The sequence below is a fragment of the Bubalus kerabau genome, chromosome 7, assembly GCF_029407905.1.
Source record: "Bubalus kerabau isolate K-KA32 ecotype Philippines breed swamp buffalo chromosome 7, PCC_UOA_SB_1v2, whole genome shotgun sequence".
Classification (NCBI taxonomy): Eukaryota; Metazoa; Chordata; class Mammalia; order Artiodactyla; family Bovidae; genus Bubalus; species Bubalus kerabau.
The window spans coordinates 118,250,765-118,263,745 of NC_073630.1; the positions used below are offsets into that span (position 1 = coordinate 118,250,765).

General features: G+C 51.1%; 1 protein-coding gene across 3 annotated transcripts in view; it reads right to left on the bottom strand.

Annotated features, from left to right (window-relative positions):
• AFAP1 (actin filament associated protein 1) overlaps positions 1-12,981 on the bottom strand; it is a 149,391-nt gene that overhangs the window by 71,783 nt on the left and 64,627 nt on the right. For all 3 annotated transcript variants that reach the window (XM_055589187.1, XM_055589189.1, XM_055589188.1), the window contains one exon: positions 7,610-7,718. In XM_055589187.1, the coding sequence (XP_055445162.1) occupies positions 7,610-7,718 (109 nt within the window). The remainder of the gene's footprint in view (positions 1-7,609; positions 7,719-12,981) is intronic.

Below are 12,981 nucleotides of genomic sequence, written 5' to 3' on the forward strand. Positions count from 1 at the left end.
CACCAACCCTTCTTAAGGTTCAAGATCCAGACCCAGACCACCCCTCTCAGTCAGGCCACCCTGGGGGTTGTCACAGATGTCCACCCGCCCCTCCTACTCTGCAGAGCGTCAACACTTATATACCGGGTTGTCTGCAGGGTCCCCACGGGAGCCCGTTTTCCTTTCCTCAGGGTCTGTGCACACACAGCTCTCACCCAGGCTCCCTGTTCATCCCACTCCATCTCCTACCCTTGCCTGGATATATGCTCATCACTTAGGATTTAACTCATGAAGCCCTCCCTGGCTCTCCAGCCCTGACGGCTGTAGACTGAACTGGGAGCCCCCCACATTCATGTGCTGAAGCTCCAACCCCAATGTTACTGTATTTGGAGACAGGACTTTTAGGAGGTAATTATGGTTAAACGAGGTTATGTGAGTGGGTCCGAATCCACTGAGAAGAGGAAGAGGGAGACCTGGAGTTCTCTCTCCCTGCCATGTGAGGACGAGAAGGCAGCCACCTGCACACCAGGAAGAGAGCGCTCACCACAAGCTGAGCACATTGGAGCCCTGATCTTGGCTTCAAGACTACACAACTCTGAGAACATAAAAAGGACCGTTTTGCCACCCAGCGGATGATATTGCGTTACGGCAGCCTGAGCTCAGGTGCAGGTGCGGCGACCCCCTCGGATCCACCCCACACTCAGCACACAACTTGCCGCTGTGTTGCCACCCCTGTCTGTCTGTCCCGCCTCAAGCTGTCTCCCCTGCAGGAAGGGAAACCCCCTTGCTGGATGGGACTGTCCCAGTGCTTCGCAAAGGGCCTGGCACAGAGCAAGTGATACATATGTGCAGAAGGGAGAACTTGTTTGTTGTTCAGTCACTTAGTCCGACTCTTTGCAACCCCATGAAACGGAGCACATGACACCCCCTGTCGTTCATAATCTCCCAGAGGTGTGGCTCAAACTCATGTCCATTGAGTCGATGCTGCCATCGCCATCCGGAGCACTGTTAGATCGACTTAAATGCAAAGCCCTCAGAAGGATGGATGGCATCTTAAAAATGATGAATCAACACGAGTGACTGTCCGTGATCCTGATCGCTTCAGCCCTGCTGGATCGAAAGGTCCCGGAGGCAGTGTCTGATTCACCTCAGCATTCCCTCAACCCCAGACACATCTGGAATGCATTTGCTTTTCATAATACATGTGAGGAGTGAACACCTCAATGAGGAATGAAGGATAGATAAGGAGAATCTGTGGCTGAAGCAACTGGATGCACAAGAACTGGCCGACCCTTTACAGAATAGAACTCGCTGGAAACTGGACTGTAATCTGTAATCAGGAGACATGCGTGTATGTTAACTTTCTTGCAAAGAATTATTTAATAAGGGAGGCGGGGAATAGAGTGATTGATGGTTTAACTTTTAAATCCTAATAAAGAAGTCAGGGGAGAATTTTACGGAAGAGACTAGGGTGACTAGTCTAGACTAGGGTGACTGACCCTAGAGGTAACTCTGGCGATGGCAGGGAGAGTGGGCTAAAGCCGGGATGACAGTTAGGAGGCGTCTGTCGTGATGGTGGGAAGGATGCTCTGCCAAGAGGCGTGTGGGGCTGGGGGATTCGAGCGCCTGAAGGATCCAGGTTACAGACCACCATGGAGAGAAGAGTTCAGGCTCCCCTGCCGTGCTGCTTCAGTCAAGGCCTTTCTCCTCCTTCTCTGCACTCCTTTCCCCACAGTAACACACACACATGTGCAAGCGCACACTCACCCCCACCCCCCATATGCCACCATCTACATCTACCCAACAGTTCTGTTCACATGGCAGCCACGGTGGCCATTTAAATTCAAATATTAACTCAAGTTAAATAAAACTGGTCTCCAGATCCACACTTCGAGTACTCAGACAGGCAGGCGACCAGAGGGCCGTGCACACGGCACACAGGGGAGGCTGGACAAAGCCATCAGCCTCCACTGCTTATGAGATGGCGCCGACCAGACAGGAGAGTCTAGGAGAAGGAACACGACTTGCAAAAGCAAAGAAAAATATAGAACACTACGCAAACAGCGGCGAGCCATGTGCTTTTCAACAGAATTTACGTCACTGTCATCGAAGCCAAGCCGGGCTGACCCTTGCGGGGAGGAGGCTGTCAAGAGGAGGCAGGGGCTTCCGGGGCTGACAGTGCTCCTTCTTGACCTGGTGGTGGCACTTAGGTGTCCCATTTTATGGAGAGTCATTAAGCATAAATTCATATTTTATGCGCTTTTTGACAAATGCATTTTATAATAAAAGCTTTTTTTTTTTTTTTTAATTTTAGTGTGGTTGGAACATAGGGCCCAGGAAAGAAAGCATGAACCTGTGAAAGACCACGAGCTACTCCACGGTCCAAGGCTTGCTGACAGATTTCAGTCGGGCAGCAGATCAAGTCCTGTTTTATCCTAGAAAGACCATGTTCATGGCCGCTTGGGGGGCCACGAAACCCTCAGTGCTTAACTCACTTTCTAGAATATCAAATTCAGTAAACACTGAGTGAACAAGTCAACAAGAGAATGAAGGGCTAAATCAACCAGCGATGGGGAGATTTCATTTCATTCAGGCAAGAAATATTCAATGAGCACTTCCAATGTGTCAGGCAGTGTTTTTTGCTAAATAATTTTATTGATTTATTTTTGGCCATGTTGGGTCTTTGGTGCTCTGCAGGCTTTTCTCTAGCTGTGGCGAGCAGGCTTCTCACTGCGGAGGCTTCTCTTGTTGAGGAGCATGGGCTCTAGGGTGCATGGGCTTCAGTAGTCGTGGAGCACTGGCTTAGATGCTCCGTGGGACGTGGGATCTTCCTGGATCAGAGATTAAACCCGTGTCTCCTGCATTGGCAGGCGGGTTCTTTACCACTGAGCCACCAGGGAAGCCCCCAGGCAGTACTTTTTATATTTTTATTTGCACGCTGTGGGATAAAGCTGTGAGAAGAGGAGGCTGGCTTCGCGGGCACACGCCCTGCCTCGCTGGTCCTCTCAGCCGCCCGGAGGTGGGTGCACAGTTGTGTCCTTATCTCAGAGGGAGGGAAGGGTGATGCCGGCAGAGCAGGTGACTCACCCAAGACCACATCCTGACGAAGGAAGACGGTTTTGGCTGATTCTGATTATGAACTGAACGAGCAAACCATGCCCTGGCCGCCCTTCGCATCAAGGGGAGGATGGGTTGAGGTCCACGGGTTTAGGTCCACTCATTGAAAAGACAGTGAGTTCATGACCCGCCTTCTGCTGAGAGAGCAGGACAGACGGAATCATGCTAGAAGAATGTCAGCCAACTTCGCAAACCAAGCAGTTGGGACTAAGAGTCTGAGCACGCAGGACAACACATCAGTCTCTTGGGCGGTCTCCCAGCAGAGTCCAGGGTACCTCCTGGAGGCTGAAACAGGACATCAAGGAGTCCACTGTTGGCGCTGGAATTTATGATTTGGTGAGGAGGTAATGAGGACCCTGTGCAAAGTGAAGAAAAACATGGAGTTGGGCAGGAGGGCACAGAGTCACCAATGATGCATCCACACCTCTGCCACTGAGTCCAGATCTCCTTCCACACATTGGGGGATAGCCTCCCGCTGACTCCTTCAGCAGCTCCACATCACGTGAGGCCCAGGCCCTGGAGTGAATCTCCCGTGCCGCCTTGAGGTGCTTCTGCTTCTCGGCTCAACCGTTTCAGACAATGACACAGAAGCCTTTGGCACGCTCTCCCAGGGGGGATTTTGAAGACGATGAGAACCCGATCATTTTCAGGAAATGGCTTTGTCTCTCCAATACCCCCAGGAGAGTCTAAAAGTTTGATCACATTCCCACCAACCCAAGTTGCCCCACTTGGGCTCTGGGTCATCCCACCCACCAAGGAGCATGCAGCATCACACCAGAGAAGGTGCCTCTCTATCGGGCTCCATCATCCCCATCTGGCTCCATCATCTCCATCATCCCCATCGGGCTCCATCATCCCCATCTGGTTCCATCCCATCTGGCTCCATCATCTCCATCAGGCTCCATCATCTCTGCTCCATCACCTCCATCAGGTTCCATCACTTCCATCCAGCTCCATCATCTCCATCACCTCCATCTGGCTCCATCATCCTCCATTGGGTTACATCATCCCCATCAGGCTCTATCACCTCCATCCAGCTCCATCATCCCCATCGGGCTCCATCAAACTGCATCATCTCCACTGGGCTCCATCACCTCCATCGGGCTCCATCAGGCCCAACAGTTACAGTCACTCAAGGGGGAGAGCGTAACTTGGCTATGAGAGAACAGTGTCACCCAAAGTGGACAGAGGACACTGTATCCTCTGGGGGAGTTGGGGAGTTTCTGGCCGCAGCTGAATTGTGTTAGACTGAACCATGACTCTGCTCCTGTCTTTGTTTGGAAATTCACCGTGGTAAAGAGAGGTGCGTGGATACCAAACCAAGCCAAGACCAACAGTGGTGCTTTTCACACTGTATCAACTCAGCATTCCCCTAAATTCCCCTCCCTGGATGCCTCTAGGTTAGGACTGGCCACACGGGAAGTTTGTGAATGACCTGGAAGGCAAACGGGGAAGCAGCTGCCAGTACACGGGCAGGTTAAGAGACTGCTAGGCATGCAGCTCTGTGGAGCCATGGTCCAGCCTCTCATGCAGGGCCCCTGTGTGGGGAGGTGAGAGGCAGAGGAGGTTTCCAGCAACCTTCCTTGCCCCCAGGCTTCGCCCAGCTCTCCTTGATGACAGCTGGCCCTATAACACTCATCTTCCCGGGTTCCCACAACTGCACAGGGTCTCGTGTCTACCACACACCCCTCACTCTACAACACTCATCATGGTCCTGCTTCTCTGACAAACCGGACATGACATAAAGCCCAAAAAAGTTTCCCCAAGTCCACAATAAGTGAGGGGTGTGTGACCCTGGCCAGACCCGGACTCAGCCCCCTGCCACGGGTCCACTGGGAGGGGTCCACGCCTGCAGCCAGGGTTCGGCCACAGACGCTTGGGTTAAGAAGCCCACTGTGTGAGCTCTGCTGACCCGCTGTCTCCCCAAGCAGCAGTCCTTCCATGACTGTTTCCTTGGAATTAGCTCAACCCAAGGGGCCTGCCTGTCAGCAACTCAGGACATGACACACCAGTCAGGTGGGGATTCTTGGACTGAAAATAACCACAGGCTCCCACAGGTGAAACAAAAAGACTATCAATTTCTAGTCTTGAAAGCATGTTGGAGGAAGGGGGAGTGGAGGCGGGAGACAGCTGGGACCAAATGTCCCCAGAGCTGGGAAATACCCTCATCAAGATGTTTTTGTTCTTTATTCTCTGCTCTCAGAAAGAAAGGGATCCAATGAACAAGCCATTTAACTTTTCTGTGTTTTCTACTTAATTTACTACCTCCTTAGGCAGTTGACGCTTAAGAAATGATTTAAATGCATTTTTGCCAAATGGTTCTAAAATATTTAATCTCCAGATCTCAAGACCCAAGATTTCACAGCCCTCTCATGAGAACAATCCCTTCTCTCACTCAGACCTCATTCAGAACAATGAGGACCTACTGATGCTGGGCTGAGCCTTTGTAGGAAGTTTCCAGAGAGAGCAGGCGTGAGTGAGCAGGAAAGGCCCCTGGGCCTTGGAGTCCAGCCCGCCTGGCTTCTGCGTGTCTCTCTTCATGTTCACAAAACATCCCAAGGGGATCTTCTGCTAACAAGCAAGCTAGATTCCGCTTTGCTCTAATGGCTCTGCTTGCGCGCTGCCAGGGGAGAGAACGATGGCAAAGCCCAAGTCTGCATGAAGCAGAGACTTCCGGTGGCAGGCAGATGGCGAGGATGAAGGAGATCATGTCTGAAAACAGCGGAAGTGGGGTGACAGGCAAGGGGAGTCTCTCTATGATACGAGTTAATACTCTTTCACTCCCATTTTATCCATGTTTATGGGAAAGGCAAGTTGGGTTCCCTAAGTCAGCACACTCGGAGAGGCCACGTCTGCCTCATTATGAGACGACACATACTGCCGCCAGAGCACTTTTTGTTGTTGTTCAGTCGCTCAGTTATGTCCGACTCTTTGCACTCCGTGGACTGTAGCGCCAGGCTTCCCTGTCCTTCACCAACTCCCGGAGCTTACTCAAGCTCATGTCCATTGAGTCGATGATGCCATCCAACCATCTCATCCTCTGTTGTCCCCTTCTCCTGCGTTCAATCTTTCCCAGCATCAGGGTCTCTTCCAATGAGTCACTTCTTTGCCAAAGTATTAGAGCTTCAGCATCAGTTCTTCCAATGAATATCCAGGACTGATTTCCTTTAGGATGGACTGGTTTGATCTCCTTGCTGTCCAAGGGACTCTCAAGAGTCTTCTCCAACACCACAGTTCAAAAGCATCAGTTCTTTGGTGCTCAGTCTCCTTTATGGTTTGACTCTCACATCCATACATGACTACTGGAAAAACCATAGCTTTGACTATACAGACTCCAGAGTATGAGGGGGAGAAATAAAGCCAAAGCTCTAGAAACAAACTCTAGACATCACTCCAAAAAGGTGTTCAATGCCAGCATGTCCTTCTTTCTGTGAATGTGAAAGTTGGCTGCCAATAAAGAGGCACTTCTGAGTCCCCAGCAGGAAGAGAACAGCCGTGTCATGACAGCCCTAACTTAGGCAAAAACATTCTGGTAAAACCTGTATGAATGAAGGAAAAGAAAAGACACAGGAAACAACCTGAATGTCGGTCAACAGGTGAGTGGACAAAGAAGCTGCAGCACATATTCAATGGAACACTACTCAGCCATAAAAAGCACAAAATGACACTATTCGCAGCAGCATGGGTGGACACAGAGATTATCCTACTAAGTGAACTAAGTCAGACAGAGAAGGACGAAGACCACACGATATCACTTACATGTGGAATGTAGAAGATGGCACAAACGAACCTCTCAGTGAAACAGCAACAGAAGCAGGGACTCAGAGAACAGGCTGGTGGTGGCCAAGGGGGTAGGGGTGGGAGAGGGCTGGATTGGGAGCTTGGGGTTAGCAGATGTAAACTGGTTATATAGGGAAAAGATAAACAGCAAGGTCCTACTGCACAGCACAGGGAACTCTACCCAATATCCTGTGATAAACCCTAACAGGAATGAATATGAAAAAGGACATAACGGAGTCACTTCACTGTATAGCAGCAGTTAACACAGCACTGTAATTTGACCATACTTGAACAAGAAATAAATTTAAAAACGAAACAAACAGCTATGATACATCTGCTTGTTTTGTATGTATCTTGTAGACATGCCCTCCTGGCGGCACCATGAATGCAGCCTCCAAGGGATGCGCCCTGGTCAAGCCGGCGGGGACCCCATGGGCACATGCCTCAAAAGGCCACCCCCTTCTGACCAAAGGGAACACATTTCACTAGCTGAGACATGTTCCCATGGCAACGGGATTTCACTAATTTTGAGTCACAAAAAAGGACAACCATCTGAAATTACCCCAGGTATGTAGAGGACACCTTAGACTTCTCAAAGCCCTTCCTGTATTCCCTCCCTTGGGTTCAGGATCTCCTGACTCTAAACTCCCATGCTGCTGGGTATGCTCCAACTCCCCTTTACCCCAGGAAACGGGGGGCTCCCTAACAGCCCGGCCGGACAGGAGGCACTCACTTGAGGTGATGTACTCCGGAGCTTTCCCGGGACTCAGGGGCACGGCCTCCTCGTAGTAGCCTTCCGGGAGAGAGGACGTTGGGAGCGGTGGCGGCCCATTGTCGGGTGGCTGAGCGAAGGGAGGAAAAACAACAGAGCACCAGAGTTAGAAGAGAATTCTGGAGTTTGACCTAACAGGCGTCCGCGGGCACATGCCTCTCTCCTCTGTAATGTCTCCACCGAAAAATAACATCATCCTACAAAGAGTTTCCAAAGTTCGGCTCCTGGCGGGGTCTCCACTGCTCGCCTGCCCACGACCACCTTCTGCCTGGCCCTGGCCACGCCGCTCAATCGATGCCACTTGCCAGCCACCACCAGACACAAACTCAGGCAGAGGCTGCAGTCACTGGCCCTTGCAGAGCCCTCCCCAGAGCAGAGACGGGTATCTCTCCTCCCCTCCACCCAACGGCCCACCCCACACCACTGACCGGCCCGGGTCCCCAGGCTGACTTCCTCCTCCTAGGACCACCCACACCGGAGACCCCTGGGGGGCACAGAGATGGTTCAGATCGCCCGTGCACATCTCAGAGCAGTGCTCATTACGTGGCAACTGAAAAGATGAGCGTGTGTGCCCTCTATCTCACCAAACCCCTCCTGTGTGTCAGGGTAACTCACAAAGAAAGGGAAGAGGAAATCACCCACAAGCCAGCTCTAAAAGAAACTGCACGTTATTCTCTGGAGAAGGTATCTGCTCACCACTCAACCCAGTCCCATCGCAGTTCCTTGACAGACTCTGAGACAGGCAGGCTGCTTTCGAAGCCGTAACTTCACAACATGGAAAGCTGGCAGGCTCAGGCCCATCCAAATTCTAGCTAGACCAGCTGAAGCACCGGTCTCTCAAACGTGCCCGGCAACACTAAAGCAGACCCAGCTCTTCCTCCCATGAACACGTGTAGAATCTGCTGCTTCCATCCCTCCCTCATGGACCTCAGAACAACAGAGACAGAAGGGCTGGAAATTCAACACGCAGCAACACCTGCTGTCTGCTGGCACCACCCCGAGCAGCCGCGGCCCTGGTTATAAGCTGCATCGGCCATCCGTGCGGGGACCCTGCAAGGCCAACACCACATCACCTTACGTTTCACAGACACCGAGAGGGAGGCTCAGTGTCTAAAAACATCTGCTCAAAACCAGACGCTGCTTCGTGACAAGCTGGGGTCTTCAAGCCCGGGTCTGCCCAGCAGTGACCTTTTTCAGATTCCTATTCACTCTCTTCCCCTTTCCTAACTAGTTCACACCACCTATATCCTATAAACAAACAGGAAAGATGTCACTGGGAATGGAGGAGAACAGAGGCCCCAAACTGAAGGGCAACCAAGTTCAGCTTCCAAGGAGAACAATGACCCCATAGAACACGAAACTCCACCTTTTTTTTTTTCCCCTGTAACTCAAGCCTGAAGCCAAGAAGTCCTTTGCGAATGACTAATCGCCACTGTGGGCTCAACCCACTCCTTCCTCTCGGAGATGAAGAGAGATAATTCACTCCAGGTCATCCGCACAGCACCCTGCCCCGTCCTTGAAGGCAGTGTCCTGGCCCTGGTCCCCCTGCACACGCCCCTCCCCAGGCTGCTGCCCACCAGCCGTCACCCTGGGCTCTCATGCTGGACCACATCCAGGTCCCCGAGGGGTGGTGCTGACAGCGGAACCTGATACCCGATCCTCCCTGGGCGAGGTCAGAACAGAAGTCCACAGGAGGGTTAAACATCTCCGCTCGGTGCTTTTAGTAGATGGCTGTTTGAGTCCCTGAGTGTTTTTATTAATGAAATGAGAATGCTTCAGCTTCCTCTTAGTGTGTTGAAACAGTGGAATTATTCATGTTCTGGGAAAGCATTACCAATGGCTGAATCAAACACTCATCAATTAGCACAGCACACTCCTCCTTTCCAGGGCTGCTAAGGTGCGTGAGGTAGGAGCCGGCACTCAGCTAATGAGACTTCTCAGCGGACTCTCAGACCCTGCTGGTGTGCACTCCACACAAGCTCTCCACACGTATGCCCCTAAATCCACGATTCTACTTATAGAAATACATGCTAAGAAGGTCAACTGGTCATATGAGCAAAAACATTTAAGGATGTTCAATAAAAGTTTTTCCCTCCAAATTTAAAAGCAATCAAAATATTCCTTGAGATGAGACTGTTCAGGTGTTCCAACACATCCACGCACAGCCATTTAAAAGGAAGACGGTGCACACCTGCAGTCACTTACTTGAAAAGTCTCTACTGGATGCTGTTACATGAAAGAAAACAGGTGCCTGTTAGCCTATCGGAGCTGTGCTTATGCGGACCTCTACACAAAGACGGGTCACTCCCCAAAATGCTAACACAAGGTTACGGCTGTTTCATGCACATCTGTAGAGCTTGAATTTTCTTTGGGGGTTTTTTTGTTTGTTTGCTTGCTTGCTTTTGTTTTTTAAGCAGTACCTTGCGTAGTTCTCTGACCAGGAACTGAACCCGTGACCCCTGCATTGGAAGTGCACAGTGTTATAACCACGGGCTGGCCAGGGAAGTCCACTGAATTTTCTGTATACTATTGTTTTAAAAAGAAAAAAAACACAAACGTGCATTTTGAAATCACACTCCTCAAAAAATAATATTTCTAGAGAAGCACCCTGCCTCTCCAAAGAGGATCTCAAGCTCCACCCCCAAATGCCACTGATCCGTGAACTTCCACCTCCGGGGCTACAGACACGGGCAGAGTGACGGTGTGTCTGTCACAGGGCAGATGCGGGAAGAGGCAGAGAAGACGGCGAGGGCCACGGCTTAGCGCCACTGCCTTCAAGGGGAAGGCGTCCTTCAGATCCTTCCGGCAGCTCACAAGTCACTGGCCTTGCTGGAGGAGACTCCTGAGAGGCCCTTGGACTGCAAGGAGAGGAAGCCAGCCCATCCTAAAGGAGATCAACCCTGAAGAAGGACTGATGCTGAAGCTGAAGCTCCAATACTTTGGCCACCTGGTGTGAAGAGCCAACTCACTGGAAAAAGTCCCGATGCTGGGAAAGACTGAGAGCAGAAGGGAGGACAGAGGATGAGATGACTGGATGGCATCGTCGACTCGATGGAGATGAGTTTGAGCAAGCTCCAGGAGATGGTGAAGGACAGGGAAGACTGGTGTGCTGCCTGCAGTCCATGGGGTCGCAAAGAGTTGGCCACGACTGAGTGACTGAACGACAACAAGATGGCACAAATACAATGATTATTTTGCTATTATTTCAGCAAAATAACAATATTAACTACTATTCACAGACTGCCTTCTGTGTGCCACACGCTGTTCTGGAAGACTTTCTGTATCTTTTTTTCTTGTTCAGAAGACAACTCTGAGAGGTTAGTGTTTTCAATATAATTTTGGAAACAAGGAAACTGAGGCTCAGGGGATGATAGACGTCGCCCAGCGTCCCTGGTGCAGCCGAGCTGCTTTGTGGAGGAGGAGAAGCCAGCTGGTGGGCACTGCAGCAGTAAGAATGCATCCCCGTGTCAGGACCAAGGCCCGGACACCTACCGCTGTGGTGGCCGAGCCACGTAAGACGCAGGGAAAGCAGCCAGCCTTCAGGGTCGCTGGGCGCAACCTGAGGCTTCCAGCCCCTGCAGCTCCGTGGCATCTGCCCTCTCGTCCCCTCGGGAGGAAGACGCATCTGCGCTGCCTCTGTCTCCACTCCCACTCCTCCGCTCCCCTCTCTCCCCTACTGCACTTTCCCGCCCCACCACCTTCCCCTCCGCCAGCCCCAATTTATCACTCAGGCCCTTGTACCAGATAGGCCAGTGAACCAGAAGACCTGACTTCAGCAGAGAAAAACCCCTGAGAATGTGGAATCTCTTTCTGAGTTTAATTCTATCCACACAGGGGTACGTCCAGATTCTGTCCTTCTGGTTACGGTGATTAAAATCTCAAGTGAAGTTGTGTGATGGGCCCAGCACACACACGTCGGGAAGAACAAGTGTGCGAGGCTGTGCAGGCTCAGTGTGCCCGACTCTCCGTGACCCCCGCATGGGCTGTAGCCCGCCAGGCTCCTCTGTCTGTGGGATTTCCCAGGCAAGAATATTGGAGGAGGTTGCCACTTCCTTCTCCAGGGGATTTTCCCGACCCAGGAACTGAACTCGTGTCTCCTGCATCTCTTTTACTGGCAGGTGGACTCTTCAGTAGCAGCCCAAAGATAGGATCTGACAGAAGAGAAGAGGGCCCACGCTAGAGCCATGCATTGGCAAAACCCTTTTCCGCCGGCACGAGGACAGCACTCCACAGCTTCAGCTAAGCTTCATGACTGTCAACAGGGAACAAAAGTTTAAGGTCTAAACTGCAAAACATGGTTTCAAGGCCAACGTAAAGAATTTCGAGTATGGGACTTCCCTGGCGATCCAGTGGGTAAGACTCCATGCTGCCACTGCAGGGGGCATGGGTTCAATCCCTGCTCAGGGAACTACGGTCCTGTGTGCTGCTCAGCAGAGCCAAAAAAATTTAAAAACTTTTCAAAAAAAAGAATTTTGAGCAGGTACTCTTCTTGGTAAAGTAAAAGTTTTTTTTTTTTATCCAAATGACAACCCATTCCCTTCTGATCACTATTTAATTTGCATTCAAACAGCACTTGAGAAAACACTGGGAAATCATCCACGCGTATTTTCTCAAGTTTTATTTACAAACAACTCAGAATGAGAGGCCGTGAAGCCACTTTCTTGTCCGCTCCTCCTCCACCACGAGGCAGGGAGGGGGGAAGAGTCCTCCGGCCATGCCAACAGGACACGGGATAGATCCATGATGAAGATGCTGTAGGGATGAGACGCGACGCCAAACTCTGAGGTTTTCAAGAGACAAGGAGAAAAGAAACGGATGGGTCACATCCACCAGAAGGATCACATCTGACTTCCCTGGGAATTAAATGATTTTGTTTTAAATCTCAGGCTTAGTCTCCAGTCTGCAACTGGTAAAATAACTAATTTTCTCATAATAATCTCAAAGAATCTCATGATCCCATCTGTCAAACACAGAAAACGAAGTTGCTGTGAAAGTACTTTAGGAAGGACGAAATGCCATCCAGCCAGGTGGTAGGGGCTGGGACTAAAACCTCAGTTTCCGAGAAACAGGAACTAGAATGCTGGCTCCTGGGGCTGGGGGAGGGGAGCCCTGTTCACTGGGGACAGGCTTTCAGTCTGGAAAGATGAAAAGTTCTGGAGATAGATCATGTTAAGGGCTGCACGACAATATGTATGGACTTTACACAACTAAACTCAGTTCAGTTCAGTCACTCAGTCGTGTCCGACTCTTTGTGACCCCATGGACTGCAGCACGCCAGGCTTCCCTGTCCATCACCAACTCCCAGAGCTTGCTCAAACTCATGTCCATCAAGT